The sequence below is a fragment of the Ammospiza nelsoni genome, chromosome Z (genome assembly GCF_027579445.1).
Source record: "Ammospiza nelsoni isolate bAmmNel1 chromosome Z, bAmmNel1.pri, whole genome shotgun sequence".
In the NCBI taxonomy this organism is placed as follows: Eukaryota; Metazoa; Chordata; class Aves; order Passeriformes; family Passerellidae; genus Ammospiza; species Ammospiza nelsoni.
In genome coordinates, this window is record NC_080669.1 from 62,367,522 (window position 1) to 62,385,719 (window position 18,198).

The 18,198-nt window shown below is 37.0% G+C and overlaps 1 protein-coding gene across 1 annotated transcript in view; it reads left to right on the forward strand.

Moving 5' to 3' along the window:
- EFNA5 (ephrin A5) overlaps window positions 1-17,289 on the forward strand; it is a 202,299-nt gene extending 185,010 nt beyond the window's left edge. The window contains exons 3-5 of the mRNA XM_059492821.1: window positions 11,227-11,292; window positions 11,666-11,746; window positions 16,902-17,289. Of these exons, the coding sequence (XP_059348804.1) occupies window positions 11,227-11,292; window positions 11,666-11,746; window positions 16,902-17,023 (269 nt within the window). The 3' untranslated portion in view covers window positions 17,024-17,289. The remainder of the gene's footprint in view (window positions 1-11,226; window positions 11,293-11,665; window positions 11,747-16,901) is intronic.
- Window positions 17,290-18,198: the final 909 nt, after the last annotated feature.

Below are 18,198 nucleotides of genomic sequence, written 5' to 3' on the forward strand. Positions count from 1 at the left end.
CTCTTCTTTCTCAGCAAGAATATTCTGTGAACAAGAAATCTGAAGTCCACAAAATGTGTGTGAAAGTGCCTTGCTGGGTTTCATAATTAGGATGCTCCAGTGCCAGCTTTGATTACACACCTCATAGGCTTTCAGGAAAAAAAAAAATCCATTTTGATCCAAGAAAAAAATATTCTTGTCTCTGCAGGATATTTCACAAGGGCAGAAGAGAAAAATGCAGGAGCATACACAAGCACTTTTACTTGGCTAAGAAACAAGTTATTCAGTGACCCCTAAGAGGTGAACTGGAAGTTTACACAGATCTTAAAAATTAACTAGGAACACAGAACAAGAACAGTCCTTCTGTGTCATTGGTTCTGGGTGTGCAGTCTCTGGAAGAAGCCTTGAGCCCCCCAGGTTTATGATTTTCCTGGCTGGATGTTGTGCTGGACTCCGCACCTCTCTGTGATCCAGGACGCCTGGTGCCTGAGGCAGCTGTCAGAGTGGGATGGGCGAGCAGCAGGCATGCCTGGCCTGCCTTAGCTGGTACTGCAGCATCTGTGTAGGCATACTCAGGGGTGTGTTTGGCCTTCAAGCCAACAATACCATATTGTATAATTCATAGATATGTATGAAAGCATCTGCTACCCTTGCTGCTGAAGACTCCAGATCAGATGGTACACACATATTTGCAGCTATGATGCTTCCCCACACCCCAAAGTGAGAGATGTGATCTCAAATGTGGAATTCTTTTTGTTTGGTTGGTTGTCAGTTTCTGAATTCTGAAAGTTTTGCTGCAGCAACTCAGGGAGAAAATCCATTAATTTCAGTGACTCTTTTCCTAACTAAGGTAAATGAAGTGTGTCCAGATTTCTTTGAAGAAACTCAAAGCATGGAACTCTCTTTTAAACATGAGAGGAAAGAAGCATCTCTTGCACACTGTCATGAAACTCTTCCAAGCTACCAGAACTATATCCAGTGCAAATGTTTGTTGTTGTAGATTTGTTTGGAGCTGAGACAAAAATTAAAGGGGATATTCATGATTGCAGAAAGTGGGATGAGGGCTGGCAGGGCTACTCTAATAACATGAGGCTTGATTTTTGTCCATCTCTTTTGAAGTTAGTAAGTGTCAGCAAGGTTTCCCAGTAATTTATTTTGTGTTGTCCTCTATTGTTTTCCATATGTATGTTCTTACATGTGAAAAACACCATTAGAAACTGCTCACAGCATAGGTATACTGATTCTTTAATTCATTAACATGCAAAGAGTAGAGAAATAAGTTTTCTGTGCAGTGGTGTTTGCTTGGATCAGGAAGTAGCAGATAGAAAATAGAGATAATAATTTCCCAATCTGCTTAGTCAGGTTATTAGTGTGAAACAGGGCTTTTTATAGTAGTGAGGTAGAGTTCTCTCTTCACTTCTGAGAACAGTTATTAGAGCATTCAGGAGGAGAAAAGCTCAAGAGGTACCCATGTGTTTCAAGTCTGATACAGTATTCATTGCTTTTAAAATAATTTCCAAACCACCAGGGCTTTTAAGTCCCAGTTATGGAAAAGTGTACACATATATGTCTAATTTTGAGTTCATCTGGGAATGATCCCTGGGAATAGGGCTAAACATCCTGTGGTATACATTATTCTTAAAAAATAAAAAGAAGACTCAGAAGGAAATAATTTGTGGCTGAAGATAATGAAAGGTTAGCTCTCCCATGGGTGTCTTAGACTTTCCCACAGTCACAGTTACAACAGACTATAGTCCTTTTCTGGCATAGATGGGACATGTCAAATTCCTGACAAGTTCTCCTTGATGAGCCTATGGTTATTCTCAGATAGGTTGGCTTTTTAAAATATGAATTTCAAAACATGAGTAAGACCTGTGGCATTGAACACAGGCAAGCTAAGTGAAAGAAAATAGAAGTTTAAATAAAAGTGCTATTACCTCATACACTGGACAAATTTTGACTAAGGAGAAAACTTCAGCCTAATGTGTTCCTGAATTTTTCATGGTAGAGGTCACAAATTGAAGGGTTATATCTGTTCTAAGGACTGGGTATAAATTTCTGGCTTGTATGATGGAATGATTCAGTATGCCTTCTGCAGGACCTGAACAAACTGGGAATTCCCATGATAAAGGTGTACTGTTATTACTACAGTGCTGGCATATGTTGTGTCTGTCCTCAGTTGTGGCCTAGGACTGTAGGAGCTGCAAGGAAGTAAAAGGTCTCTGCCCTGAGAATCCTGAACCTGTCATAATAAGTGCTTCAATTACAATGGACCATGATGTGTTTTCCAAACTTTAGCTTTCCTCATACATACCTGGTTTCCATCCTGCAAACCTCTGGGTTTATCTGTGTATGGGCCATGCCAAGCTGCTATTAGGACTTTTCCAAGAGATAAACCTTCTGAAATTTTTGAGTAAAGTTATTATCTGTAAGCAGCATGTTTGCAAACTCTTGTACCTCCATGTGCACTCAAAATTCAAAATGGCATTATTCTCACATTTTTTGAACCCCCTAAAACTCCTATTTTTTTGCTTTTTTCCCTAAATTTCTCCTGAAACTTCTTGAAGACTTTTTTTGTATCTTTACAGCTTCTCTCTCCTCCCCAGGACATAAACACACTTAGTTGCCTTGCATAGGTGAATAGCAAAACTAACATTTCATGTCTATGTACATTTTCACAACCCTAAAAAAATGCATGTAAAATTACTTATTTGTTTTTGTAAACAGACAGAATTTACAAGTATAGCATGGAAAGATAGAACTTTTTCTAAATATTTTGAAGATAGTGGCAAACCCATAAAGATGGACTAGAATAGAACCCTTCCCTCTTCTTTAATTATAGTGTCAGCCATGGCAAAGCTAGTAATGGATAATATGAAGTGCAATAAAGTATATGAGTTTAGTAACATGATACAATACCCACAAATTCCATGTGGGTGAATATGTTGCTTTAAAGATCACAAAGATATTTACTTTAGTAACAAGACTATAATGTCTCTTCAAAGGATTTTCTTATGTCTGGTTCTTAGAGATGAAAATTAGCAAACTGGATAGCCTGCTTGAAGAAAACTATTTTATTTCTAGTGATACCAAGGGAAAATCAAAGTACAAAAGAGCTTATGGAAAGTAGGAGGATATATTTTTCTCTAAGTGCTTTATTTGATAGTATTAACTTGTTTTATTAGCAATTTGCTCTAATACAGTCTTAATGTAGTACAATAACTGTGTTTGGTTTTGTGAATGCCGCTGAAATCAGTAATAAGATCTGAGGGTTTTATTTCATTCTAGTTAATGTGTTGGTTTGTTGCAATAGAAAATATGACATCAGTCATTTATATTGGCCTAATGCAGAAATGTTAGCACTTATTTTAAGGTATGCAACACAGTTTGAATTTGTGAAAGAGGAACCTTGTATGTGAGAAATGCCTGCAGATATTTCATGTGGAAGTAACTATATGGTCCATATTTCGTTCCTACATCCTTATATTTCACAGGAACTTATATGGAACTAAAAGTCCTTTCAAAGTAAGATATGCTTTTGTTTTATTTCCAGCAGAGCTTTCTTTGTTCTTTAATGAGAAGAAGCACCACAGTAGCAAACTGATTGTCTGAGAAGCTCAAGTTAGTTGCAGTTACTTGACAGCTTCACTCTAAACATAAATGTTCTTGCTTTTATAAAAAGAAACAAAAGTCTTTGCCAAGAACTTTGAGCTTTTTTTCCTTACTGGTTCAAGGCTCAGGTGAGAGGAACAGTGCAGGCACAGTTGGATCTTCCAGCATCTGTAATATCTGTTTTGCCAGACTCTTCGAGGTGTAAAGGGTACAGGCTGCCCTGTGCTGAGGCGTTGCTGAACTCAACTGGACTCAGTGACTTGGAAGCACAGATGATAAAAGTATGACTGCAGAAAGCTTCTGCACTGGATTCAGAGTGTTGCCTCATATGCCTCAGCTGCTGTTCACCTCTGGTGGTGTCCAGCACTGAAGAACTTTGGGTTGCTTTGATGTTCTGCACTAAAAAAGCCTGACTCCAGTACACCAGCCAGGCCAGCAACAGACAAAGCTTGTCATTAAATTCCCCCTTAGAGGAAAAACAGGACCTTCCTGAAAGAGACATAGGGCTAGACCATGCTAAGGGGAAATACTAAAAAATGGCTTAATAAAATTGGAGGTCCATGGTTTACATCTCCCAACACACATGGCTGGATTTTTTTGTATTACTTTGATGCGAAACATGTTTTCAGTCTCTACAGTCTTCAACCAGATATATAAGCTGCAATGGATTAGAAATGCAAGAAAAATTATATTCTTCCTGGCCAAGCAGTTGCAATGGGACAATTAATTCAGCATTAAGTGCAGAAACAGTTACTCTGTATTGCTTTCTTCCAAGAACTCTTGCTAAAATAGCATTTGTCTGGCAACTCATTTCCATTTACTAGGTTATTTTTAGTAGGTCTGAGAAATATAGTCACTTGTGAGATAGGCCATAATAATGCAGTGCGTTTACACAGTGTAATGCAAGTCCAAATTATGTATAAGACATTAGGAAATAAAGGTAGGGTTTCCCAATCTCTTTGTCGTGGACATGCCTTTTAAAAAATCTTTTCCTCCATGCTGTGCACTTTGTCATTTATATTTTGAATGAAATGCAGTGTATAAGTCTGTGTTTGTGTGTAGGCATGTACCTGTGATACAGAGATCAGTGCAAAAATTAAATACAGATGTAGTTGAGCATGCAAGTGTAGTGCAAAATATGCACTTGTATTATGTGCCCTATTAATAGTGTGGAGTTTAAAATATGCAATTGGACATGCTAGTATCCACGCTGCTTTTGCTTGTATTAAGCCACGAGCAGTATTAGCTGTCACCTTTTGTGTTTGTTTGTTCACGTATTTATTTATTTTGTTTCCATTTCTGGTCATTTTTTTTTCTTCTTTAGAAGCTTATGAGTCTTGTTAGCAGCCCTGGGTCAAGTGGGTTTTCAGTTTAGATTGTCTCTCTGCTGGCTTGAGATTTCTGAACCTTTAAGTTGCTCAGTAATTTTTTCGTGTTCTCATCTTGGTTATTACTAAATACAGAGATGATAGAATTGGCTAGAACAAAGCTACCAGAAAGTTAAGTCATGATTTATTGAGGAATTGTGCTTAATTATTAGGTCTGAAGAATGACTTAGTCATAATCATTCAATATTTTAATTTTCTCAGAATGGAGTCATGCGTGTGCTACCAGAACAAATCTTTTGCTGATGGGTTGGAATGGAAGAGCAGGCATGCAAAGACTTCTAATTTAAATTCAAGTATTGGTGAAAGAAGTGGTTTCTGTAGGACCAATATTTATATATTTTAAATTCTTTTTGTTTCAATAGGTACAAGAGAAAATTATCTATAAATCTTTTCAATTAACTTATTTTTTGATAAATAATTTTGAAAAATCCTGCATTGTTCTTAGATATGGGTCTTCATGTATGCACACGGAGGAGTGCTTTATTGGTTGATTTAATTCTAGCTGACTTTTTCTGTTGTACCATTTATGCAAATTCGTAACTTTTTTTCAATCTAAACTGTGAGAAGAATATTAATAACTAATTCTGCATTTACCTGGCTAATTTGCATACATTTATGTTGTATGGTAAATCATATGAAAACCTACAGGGGAAAGGCTGAGCTCTTCTAACAACTAATAGGCTATTTTTTTTTCTTCTGACTTGCACAAATTGAGAAATATTGCCTGTGGCAAACATAATGGAAAACTGCATTTTTAATGCTCTCATTTCTGTACAAAGAAAAAAGCAGATGACTCTTAAAACTTTCTAAAGCTCTGTAGCTGAACAAGGATATTGGGTGTTAGAGTACTTCAGGTTGGTGGAGTTATGATTTGCAGGTTGTATAAGGTTACGGGGGTATTGGATTTGACTAATGGGAGTGCTGCTGTGCCTGAAAGGGCTGGCGGCAAATCACAGCTGTAAGTATTTTCTCCTGAAGAGATTGTCTGTAAACTACAGATCTAAGAGAGTGCAAGGACTGCCTACACATAGGTTTCTGATCTCCAACATCCAGCATCCTGTGTACTAGGTTGCTGAAGGTTCTCTCCATGTTGTATTTCTCCAGGTGCTTACAGAATTTATATATACAACCCTTTTTGCCTGAGCAGTAAATGCTAAATATTTACTCAAGCTGTATGCATGTGGCATCTCGATTTATTGTGTTGGAAAGTTCAGAATTGATGCTCTATTGGCTTCTGATACAATACTTGGCAGTCTGAAACAGTACTTCTGTTCAGTGGTTGTTGTTGGGAAGCACTTATCAGAGACAGAATTTGTGTAACAGAGGGTGCTAGTAGTAGTACATCTGCAATGAACTGAGGTGAGATTTCTCAGGCATGATTTCTCATTTCTTGCCTACAAGGAGACACTGTTTGCTGCATTTCCTAGCAGACAGAAGAAAACATAGATCACATTTTTCAAAAATGCAATGAGAACATTGCCTTGTCTCCTGTGTTTCACAAACAGTGCTTTATAATCCCTTCAGAGAATACTCCAAGTGAACTGGTGATAGAAATTGAAATACAAAATAGTAGGAGAATTGCCATCTGCAGAGTATCTGCAGAGGTATGGTGTTTCTGCATAGGGAAAGGATGTTCTTTACCAGTGTCCCCATGTTCTAAACAAAGGTGCTGTTGGGGTGCCTCAGATAAACGGAGTGCTGTTTCCAACTGAACCAGTTTCGCTTTCTAATAAGGCCCACGGTGGCTTGTGCCATGAATGTTAAATGTCTTTGTAGTGCTAAAGAAGGATTTGAACTGCATGTGTCATCCCTTTTTTTTCTCTGTATCTGGACTTGCATTTTAGGGAAAAGTGCAATCCTGTAATTAGAAAGTCAAGAATGAGTGAGGAGGCAAGCAGAGGTAACGACTGATTACATGTGAATATCAATAAATAGGATGGTTGAGACACTTTAAATGGGACATTCTGATAACTTGATTTTAGGTTAGAAACTTAGCCTCAGGTATTTACCAATGAAACTGTTGCCTCTCAGGAAAGGAAATAATTGCTGCTTTTGTCACATCAATAGCAGATCCTGATAACTACATTACTTTTGAAATTTTAATTTATTTCTTTTTTACATTTACTTTTTAATTAGCTTATTTTGTAGGCTGATTTGTTCGTATCTTGATGACTCCTTTAATGAGTTTTGGGGATTTATCATAGTAATTGAACTGCATAACTGTTTTCTATATATGCTACTTTTTTGTTCTCTGTCTGCAGCTTTCTGGAGTCATTGAATAGCTCTGATAATTGTTACCAGGCTGAGGAAGGACCTAACCTGTTATTTATGTCTAATATATTAATAATGCACCATGTGCTTTCTAGCCGAGAACTACTTAGGAGGGAGATAAGGGAGTTGTATATATATATTTTTTTTAATTTAAATTTAGCTAGCGAATACAGAAATATTTATGGCTTGGCTGTAGATGAGGAGAGAATAATTTTTATCACTCTCTTTCCTTTCCTTACAGGGTATAAAAATGGTAACCAGAAGCAGTTCAGAGACAAGACGTTTTCCCATTTAATTTGTCATTATAGGTTGTTTTCAGATCCAGCTTGGACCTAGTCCTGTGTGCAATAGTTCATTGTGCTTTTTTTTTCCCTAGTTCAACCAATGCAGATGGAATTCTTATCTGAAGAATAGCGAACTCATGATTTAAATTTCTTCTCAATTGTGGAATTTTCCTATTTAAAAAAAATAATGAAGATATCAAACCAGTTATTTTTATGATCTTTGAGATGTTTTAATGTATCTTGTGATTTCAGAGGGATTTTAGTGTTCACTTTCTTCTCACCCAAGTCTTTGTGTAATCATGAGGTCTAAAATATTTTTTAAGAGTGGGACCCAGGAGATTTTCATGAAGTTGCTGGCAAAGATGAGGTAGGGCAGGGGAAGTGGGAAGTATGATAGAAATTGTAATAACATGTAGGAAATAACATTTCAGAGCTCCTCCTCTGTTTTCAATTGTGTTTCTTCTTGACACAAACTAAAGCAGTGAGATCTTTTCTAGTCTAATATCATTAATGAAAAAATAAGTGGATATAATGTATTTTGCTCCTTATAGGGGAGTTTTTTCAAAGGTTTCTTTTTTGTTTTGCAGCGAGGAATCAATTGCCTTTTTTTTTTTTTTCCGTGGGAATTCTGGCTTTTTAAATGGAAAGTGTTACTTCAGACAGGTTCCATTAGCATCAGAGGCTTCTTGCTCTTAGAACTGGCCTGTATTTTATAGCTAATATCACCTTTAAAATGGGCAGATAGAAAAGTCTTGTAGCAAAGCCTTAGGGTCCAACCTGATTTCATTCGGGATGGAGAAAGAAATTTCTCATTCTACCACCTAGAAAGGACAATGTTTCTTATACTGTAGCTAATTTCAGTGGAATGTAGCAACTGCAGCAACCTGAGAAGCAGCATTAATAGATCCCAGCTGACAAGGAGCAGTTCTCTTTCTCCTTCCCTGACGCTTTCCAATGGGTGATACGTCTGGTCTAAAATCAAAAACTTAAAACATTGGTGTATTTTTTTTCCTTTAAGATGCGAGGGAGAAAGGAAGAGGAGGGAGGGTGGAAGTAAAAGAAAGGAAGTAAAATAATTGATTGCAGTCATGCATCTTGGCAAACAGCATTTAATTTCTCCAGAAGGCCAAAGAAGTTGCAATGTATCCCTTCATCACCTTGGTCTTGGTTGTTAAGGAAGATGGAAGTGCTGAAAAATGATACTTGATTTTTTTGGATAGACATTATTATTCCTTCTGAAGGTGCAAAACACTGATTAAAGAGGAATCTTTCTGAGTTTACAGCGAACATTGAAAATACATAGTTTCTCTGGAAAGAAGAAAAGCACTATTTCAAATTTCTTGTTAAGACTGTGCCAGTTTCTGGAATGATGATTTAAGTGCAACTGTTATGGTTGTAATAGGACAGTTCTTTATGATATACTCTACAGTTGCAAGAGAGTATAAAATAGTGAAAAATATCTCAACAGTGAATGGATTTTAATATTTTTCTTCCCAAGAATATGGCAAATCACCAGCTGTTATTTGCTCCTATGTGTGTGTAAATATTATGTGAACATATGACCTTCAGTGTACTAAGCATTAATTTTCTGTTTTCCTAGAAAGAATAGATTTTATTTCCAGATGGGATATTATTAGCTTCTAGCTCTCCTAGCTAGTCAGGTATGCTAGTTAGTCACCGACTAACAGAGTAGTCTAATAAATGGCAGCTTAAATAAGCAAAACATGCTTATTTTATGGAAATAAGCAAGTGCATGTAAGCATCAAAGCAAAAACTTGCCTTTAAATAAATGTGTGGCAAAATGCACCTCTGAAATAATTTCTGGGCATAAAAAATCTGTCACTGATAAATTTACTGTAGGCATTCAGTTTTGTCTCATATTGGAAATGTGATTTTCACCTCTATCCTAGTAATTTGGTAATGATTATAGGATTCTTATCTTTTGAGAAATCTACAATTACCTATTTAGTCTTAATAAAGTAATTAGCCAGTTGCATATATTCAATGAGGGCTGCTGAAATGACATAATTTCCTGAAGATAGCCTCAGAGTGCAATATTGTGCCCCAAGTAACACACCAGTTACTGCAAACTCAACAGAGGGAATTTTTCTGACTCTGTAAGATGCTATAGTCAAAGGCAGCTGTTAACTCTTAGCTGCTTGGCATTGTGGTAGGAGACCATAATTTCTGCATGATTTTTGTTTTGCTAAAAGAGGGGAGCAACTTTCTGGATGCAGAATCACAACATGAAGTGTATTAGATTCTTTACTTTGCTCCTTTTTTGTGTTTCTACTGAATTTGCTAGTTCTTGGTAAGTTCTAGGAAAAATTGGATGCCTGTCCTGCAAGCACATCACAAAGACTTAGGGAATTTATTTCAATATTTGAGGAGCCATTCTGTTGTAAGCTTAACATGAAGACAAAGAGTTTATATGTCTGTGTATAAATTGTTTTAGTTGTTTGTCACACACAAGGACATGAATGAAATAAGGGTAAACAGAGGAAACTAACATCTTGTCAGGTCAATCATCTTTCCCAGCAGTGGCCATTTAATGCAAAATGCAATTCATTCTGCCCTAGTACATAGATTTTGAATGCAATGAAAGGTCCTTTGCAGTGCTTTGGGTAATATTTTTAGCAATAGCTCTTGAGATGTTTTCAAGAAAATAAATGTGAATGATTTTTCACAAGTGAAGATCTTCATGCCCAAGTCAAGTTACTTGGTTGCCTATGTTGAATTGTGGACCAGTGTACAATATCAGAATTGCAGATATTGAAGAAATTTACTGGCGTGTAAATATTGGCAGACAGTGCCCTGGTGGTGAGAGGCAGGCATATTTCCCTATTATGTTGTATTTTGGGTCAAGAATGGTTATAGAAAGAAAGTTATCGCAACAGCACTTTTTTCTGTGAAATAAGCAGGTGCTACCACTAAATCTTTGTGGGTGACCTTTTGCATTAGGGCTACACATATTTCCATCTATTTTTTTCTTCCAGTACAGTAAATATTCTTAAAAATTAAATACTTTGTGTGGAAATTATGAGGGAAAGCAGAAAGTAGGAATAAACTGATTTTGTTTTGTTAGCTGTATAGCATGAGAGATCGTGTTTTGACTGAAGCAAGATGAGTATTTTCTCAATAAAGACCGATGCATGTGGAGACTGAGTTTGCTGTAACATTTAATGGTGTGTATTTCTACTTTGCTGGAAGTATATAGATAGTTCCATTTTTACCACTGTAATTTTTGGTGTAATTTTGTTTTTTCATCCCTTTTGGGTGGTTGAGGTCTGTGGCCTAAAATTTCAAGGTTAGCTTTTCTCTGAGTATTCTGTATTCTGAAGTATTTTTTCAGTGTGGACACATGCATTGTAGCAAAAACCATATTAAACAAGCGTTCAACAAGAATGTGTGGAAAGGTGAAAGGAGGTAATGAAACATTGAAAGTAGCATGTGCTTCACTTCTTCCATGTAAAATAATAAAGAAATTAATTTGAATAAAATCTTCAGTTTTTATATGCTTTTGGATAATCAAGATACTTTGTGCACTTGAAGTCCTTATGTTCAGGGATTGATGTGTGGCCAGTCCTTCAGATGAAGGAAAGAGAAAGAATATTTTATTTCAGCCCAAAAGATATTTTGGATTTTCACTCTCTTGCTCTTCCACTTATTCTTCCTTTTTCTTCATTTCACAGCTTCTGCAATCCCAGATAATGGAAGGAGATCCTGCCTAAAGCTTAAGGTGTTTGTGCGACCAGCAAGTAAGTTCTTCAGACTAAGATTTTGAGGGTGGCTTTCTAGCACCTACTTTACTATGTGGTCTAGTAAACAATAATTTTTTTTTTTTTTTATGGTTAAATCTTGCATCTGTTCTCTACATCCAGAAATGTTTGCATTACGATTTTCATAAAGCTTTGTTTGAATTACTTGGCAGTTGCTAACTTGTTGTTTCTTGAACTTTGTACAAATGGAAGACTTATACTGGCATTTGGACAAGTGCCACAGACTTTAAAATATCAATAAGCCTAATTATGTACAGTAAATAGAGAGAAAAAAAGAGAGGAAAAAAGGAAAGTGGGGAATGTAAGGGTGTTTGACTAACATATTTGGCTGTTATCTCTATTTTTGTTATAGACAGCTGTATGAAAACTATAGGTGTTCATGATCGTGTTTTCGATGTTAACGACAAAGTAGAAAATTCATTAGAACCAGCAGGTTAGTATTCTTAGAGAATCTCTTTTAACAAATGCGTGTATCCCTCTGGTGCTTCAGTACTTTTTTTCCTCTTCTCTCTGCATGCTTTGCATGGTACAACTACCCCGCTTTCGCACATTTCTAGCAGGGCTAATACAGTGGTATACTTCCTGTATCCTTGTTTAATTCAGGGAAGTAAAAGTGTTGCTTTATTTGGTTTTTTTGGAGTGACATGATTTAGTGAAATTTGCTGTGTGCCAGTGTAAAATTTCTGCCGGTATCCTGGAGCCACTGGCCCATCCAAGCCAAACACTCAGCATATTGGCAGCACACTCTATTTACTAATTGGACCCAAAGTTTTAGAAATGAAGTCAATGGGCGCACTTCATTTGTTAGGTGGTTTCAAAAGACCTTCAGAAAAACAGGACCACTTCTTGTATGCCAGTGGATGACAAAGGTATGCAACTGAGTTTTTGTTTTAAAATAAACTAGTTCTTTAAATTATATATAGTTGTATATGTACTTTGTTAGGCAAAGTATCATTTTACATATGTGCACGTACACACACTCACACATACCGATATTTAGGTAAATATATAAATACAAATTTCTCTCCTGTTTTTATTGAAGCTGACTGAAGTTTTGGGGGCTTTTCTTGCAAAATACTGCCTTAGGAATAAGGATTTTCTTCATCTGCTCAGGGCAAAGTTACATTAACCTCTACATCAATCAAGCTACTGTTCTCCATGTGGGAAGTGCATATGTGTTATTTGTGTGGCCAAAGCTTGTGACAGATAGAAGTGTATATAATTCTAGGGGTATGAATAACCCAGACAACTTAAAAGGAGTTAAAATTAGGTAGGTATGTAGGAAAAATATTTGCAGTAGTGGTAGACATGTTCATATAATGTGCACCTACACCATACTTACATGTTGTATTAAAACTTCAAAATAAACAGTCAAATACATAAATCATATCAGGAAATATTATATACGTATAATTTATTACATACCCTAAAGAACAGATTACTGAGAATTTTTTTGTTTTATGTTATTTGAATGTGAATCAACATTCTGTTTGCATATAAAGCAACATTATTTTTTCTCTTCTTTATATTCTCTTATAATTTAATCTTTTTCTCTTCTATATATTCTCTTATAATTTAATCCTTTAATTAAAATTCATTAGTTACACATAAGCATAATAAGGCTTTTACAATTTGGCTGATCTAAATGATTTACCTATAGATAAGCAATAGAATTTATTATTTTTCTTTAAAATATTTTTCAGATATTTCCAAAAATTTGGAGTTTGCGAATCAAAGATGCTCTCTAAGAAAATTTAAATGCATGCATAGTGCACTTGAATTGGCTATATTTATACATTTATTAGCAACATTCTTCTACAGAAGACACTAGGATGTTTTATCACTGTCTCTACCTATGAGTTTGAAATTCAGTGCACTTTTTTACACTTTGTGATTTGGTGAACATGGTCTACATAATGCGCCTGATACTGCTTGCAAAAGAGATCATCTGAGTAATACATGCCTGATTTTAGTAAACTTGATGAATTTTTGTTTCAGCAGTGTTTCTCACTTCTTACTGACTGGCTATAACTAGCTAACATCATCACAAAGTCATTAGAAAGCAGCAGGAAAACCATGCAAGCAAAATCAAACAAAGAGCATCCTGCAGTCTGAGATGAAATACTGTTTGTGTTACCAGGGGGAAATAATAGCTTTAATGAGAAGGTTTGGTACCACAAAATTCCCACTCCTGATATCAACGCATATTTGTATTATTAATTGGGCCAGTCACCATCAGATAATCAGTCACTCTGAGATGTGCCAACTGCTGTCACATTCCTCTGTTTTTGGCCTGTTAGGGTTGCTACTGCCCTGGTGCATGTGTTCTGTGCCGTGTACTAATTTACGTGTCTCTGACAAGCATCTTCTGCTTCTGTGCTATCCCCTAGCCTGCCACGGTCTTCTTCCACAGTAGACACAAGAATTGGAAGGCAGGAGGGTCATGTTCAGCAGATTACTCACTGTCATGTTTCTTTTAAAAAGCACCATTTGTATGATTTTTGAACCCTTGTAATATCACTGGTTTTGTTCAGAAATTTGTGGGAATCCACAGTGATTGCATTTTCACAAGTGGTAGAAGTAATTATCTCTATTCCTATTCTTTCCTTTCTCTTTCTCCTTAATAATAAAAAAGTCCTTAAACAAAAGTTGCAGCTGTGCCTATCTGAAAGTTACACCTGCAGCATGTGATGTAAGGCTGTGTGATCTGAAAAATTCATGGCTGTCAAAATCTTTTTTTCTGTATTGATGGTATTCCCAGTGTTTAGTAGTGACCTTCCGGATTTTGCTCAGTAATCTTTTTCCCTTCGTGAATTGTCTTCAGTGTTTCAAATGAAGCAAATCCTTTTCCCCAAGCCTTAAAGACTGAGCAGTTATGACTCTGCACCTCCAAGGAAAATCATATTTGTAAAGTGATTTTCATAACTCCAGATGAATCGTGTTCTAATATATGAGTGCAGAAACCTTGCAACAGCACTGAGAGAAACCCAGATGATTTCTCAAAATGAATCCCTTAATGTTATATGGAAATTAATTCTTCTATGAAGAATGGCTTTATAAAAATGGCATCATAGAATATCTCCATATTTTTCATTTAAGAGAAGTAATCTTTTTAGCTTAGTGCTTTTTCATTGAGTTTTTTAGCAGTAGTCAGTGTTCCAGTTGTGCAGTATCTGATAGTCAGTCAGTGAATGAGGATTTATTACTGCTATACACTAGTTCTGCCCTATTGTGTTTTAGTGCTGACTCACTGATGTAATTAGGCCAAAATTGTTGACATTCAGTGTTGAAAATTCAAACTTATTTGCAATTCTAGAGGTAGAAAGTAGTACAAATCATTCTCCTCTGTAGTTTTAGTTCGTCAGCAGTGAGTAAATGTTTCTAAATTGGGAAGACCTAACTTTAAATATATGAAAGGAGGTAGAACTGGCAAATCAGGGTTATTTTTTCCCTGTAAGTTCTTAAATATGTTTAGCTGAGAAGCAAGCTTTTGTGAAGTATTCTATTGTCATTGCAGTGTCACCATAGCACAAGGCTGTAACTCAGAAGTGAAATATGAAACAGCTTTTCGTGTTGATGATTACTGAAAGTACCATTTTCAGAAGCCAGCATTCAGTGATATTTTTAGATTCCTTTGGAATAATTCTGGAGGAAAAGACTAGGGCCTCGTTTGGGCCCAATATGCCTGGGAGGGTCTCCTTGCCGTACATGGTGCGGAGTTTCAACTTAAGCCATTCTTGCCAGACTTTCCCACTGTCACCACAGAATCACAGAATGAGTGAGGTTGGAAGGGGCCACTGGAGGTCATCTAACCCAACCTAGAGCATTGTACTAAGGGTTATATCCAGATGGCTTTTGAGTACCTCCAATGAGGAAGACTTGACATGTTCTTTGGACAATCTGTTCAATGTATAGTCACACAGTGAAGTTCCTCCTCTTCAGGTGTAACTTTCTGTGCATCAGTTTCTGCCCTTTGCCTCTTATGCTATTGTTTGGCATCACCAGGAAGAGATGTCTCTTTCATGAACATGTTTACAGGCTAATCAGTGCTTGCTTTTCATACTTTTGCCTCGAGCAGCACTGAAACTTGTTGATAAGCCTTATGTGATTATGGCATCAATTAATGCTGGAGAAAGTACATGTGATAAATTGCTAATTCAGTTTACTCTGCTCCTTGCTGTGTAACTGAGCTGGGGCTGAAGAGCCTATTAACCTAAATTATGCTAAGTGCTTTCCTGATTTTGTGCTAGGTGTCAAGGATATGAAAGGGAGGGAGCTTGCCTGTGGCTAAAGCCAAGTAACATGAAAGGCTCCATGACAAAGCAGCATGGTGATCCCAGTGTCCTGATTCCTGCTTCCCTTAGTGCCTCTAGCTGGAACTGCTCAGGTCTCACCCAGTGTGATCCTGGCAGTGCAATTTTTTGAGATGAGAGCTGAGACAGGAACATCATAGACATATTGACATCTCTTACAAAATAGGGAGCTCATTTCATTAGTAGATGAGATACTATGCTGGAAACTTTGGTGTTCTAAAATAAACTTACAGATACATTTTGAGGCCGCTTCACACTTCCTAAAAAGGTTTGACTTTTTCTTTTCATTTAGTAATGAAAAACAAGAGCTGATTTTTTATGACAAGCCACTGATTGATTGCTTTTTGAATAGCTAAATTAGGTAGTTTTGGATATAGAGGGCTTTGCAGAGAAAAATACCACTGCTATAACAACACCAAACTTGATTTTGACTTTGCCTACCTTTTCTATTTTATAAGCTCTGGCTTTTAGGCTGATCCTAAGTTTACAAAAACTAAACAGGGCTTTCTTTATTATGTGTCATATATTTAGTATTTGCTACCTTGTTTTCTTCTGCCACTGATGCATAAGCATGTTTTCCTTACTCAGCTGGTTCTTTTTTCATTAGTTCTAGCAGCATATATGTAAATCTCCATTTTCTATACCATGAAAGGTTGTGAGATTTTCCAGATTGAGTATGTATTCTATAAAATTGGTGACTGTCATGTGTTAGCCTTTAAAATTTTATTTCAAGGAAGAAGGAATGATCTCACATCTCCTGATCACCCCTAGATGCAACATACTTCAGTGGAAATTTTTTGCATGGAAGGGGGGGTCTGTGCTTGGGCTTAAAGGCTGTAATTTCAAATTCAGAAGCCAAAATCTGTAACCGAATAAGGGCATTAACTGCAAAATTAATCCTGGGCCTGTGCAACACTTGAAAATCAGATGTTTTTATTTAGCTGCCTCCCAACTGATGTTGCTATCGAATAAGACATCCAAAGCTAGAACGACAGTGTTTCACTGAAGAGAAATCTTTCATTCCTCAATCTGATGAAATCTGACTTAGTTTCTATTCCTCTGGTCTTCAGTGGGAGTTTTGCCAGTAAGAAATGCAGGACTTGGCCCCAAGTTGGTTACATAATGAGGTATTACACGCTTGTGAAAGTCAATGACAGCACAAGGTTCATTGCCCTATTTCATAAAGGCACTGAAATCTACTTATAGTTGTCGGCTCAGTGAGAGTTTATTAAGGATGCAAAATCTCATTGGAATGTATGCTTTCTGTTTGAACAGATGATACCGTACATGAGTCAGCCGAGCCATCCCGTGGTGAGAACGCGGCACAGACACCGAGGATACCCAGCCGGCTTTTGGCAACTCTATTGTTCCTCCTGGCAGTGCTTTTGATATTATAGCACACTGTGCTCCGGCGACCTGTCACAGAAAATACCAGGGTCTTGGAACATCAAAGATCCACCTAACTGCTCATCCCAGGAAAGGGACTTTATTGTTTTTGCAGATGTCAAATTGTTATTTTTCCCTTTTCTTCTCCCTTTTAGCCTGAACTCAGCAAAAATTTGAAGGGGATAACTAGCTTCAGCACCCACCCCTACCTACCCTGTGACTTTCTTAACCCCTCCATATAAATAAAAGGACTCCAAATGAAAATGCCAAACTATAATAGTGACACTAGTGATTCTTATTTTCTTCTGCATTCTCCTTTAAGAAGTCACCTCTGTTAGCTCACTATGTCATCCGTATGTGGACGAGAAAGTGTTGCGGCAAATGCAGTTAGTGAGGGATAAGGAAAGTGAATGAAAACCTGGGAGAGTCTTTCTCTGTGATACAATATTTATGCCTTCTCGTTCAGCACTGTAAGATGGTCATGCAAGGCATTGTGTCACCATGTCAGGACTGGAGGGGAGATATTAAGAATAGACATAACACCATTTCCTCCAGAAGTTTCTAAATGAACCAGCTTCTGAAAGGGGAAGATGATGTTTCTTATGGGACTCTTGAAACATCTTTGACAGTAACATTTTTGCTCACAAGCAGAAATGCTGTCTTTGGTGAGAGGAAAAAGTTAGTTTTTAGGAATGTTAACACACAGCAGGCAAGGTCAGATTTAGGAAACTTCACTGGGGGTGTGAGTGCCTCTGTTATTTCGTTTTAAGGGGATAATGCACACCGGCTTATTTTATTTTAAAACAAATCACCGTGGTGCTAAAATTTTTTTCTTGAAATGCAGAGGCACTTTTGAGAATAAAGTGACCTTCCCCAGCGCTGACTCAGTAGCTGATAGCCTTGGATGCTGCTCTGGGTGTTAATACATGCTAAAAGAGGACATCGGTTGTCAGAGGAAACATGTTTGGGACACAGGATCTCCAGTGTTCTCTTGATTTGTCTCTCCTGTAAGTTCCTCAATCATGGGAATAAATCACATGTAGAAGAAGCCAGGGCTGTCTAATAGCATTGTTTGGTGGGGGAAAAGAAAAGGAGTGTGGAATATTAATTCAATGTTGATTTTTTATCTTTTCCCCTTCCAGCACAGTTTGAAGAGTAGAGGAAACGTGTTTATCAGCCGGAGATA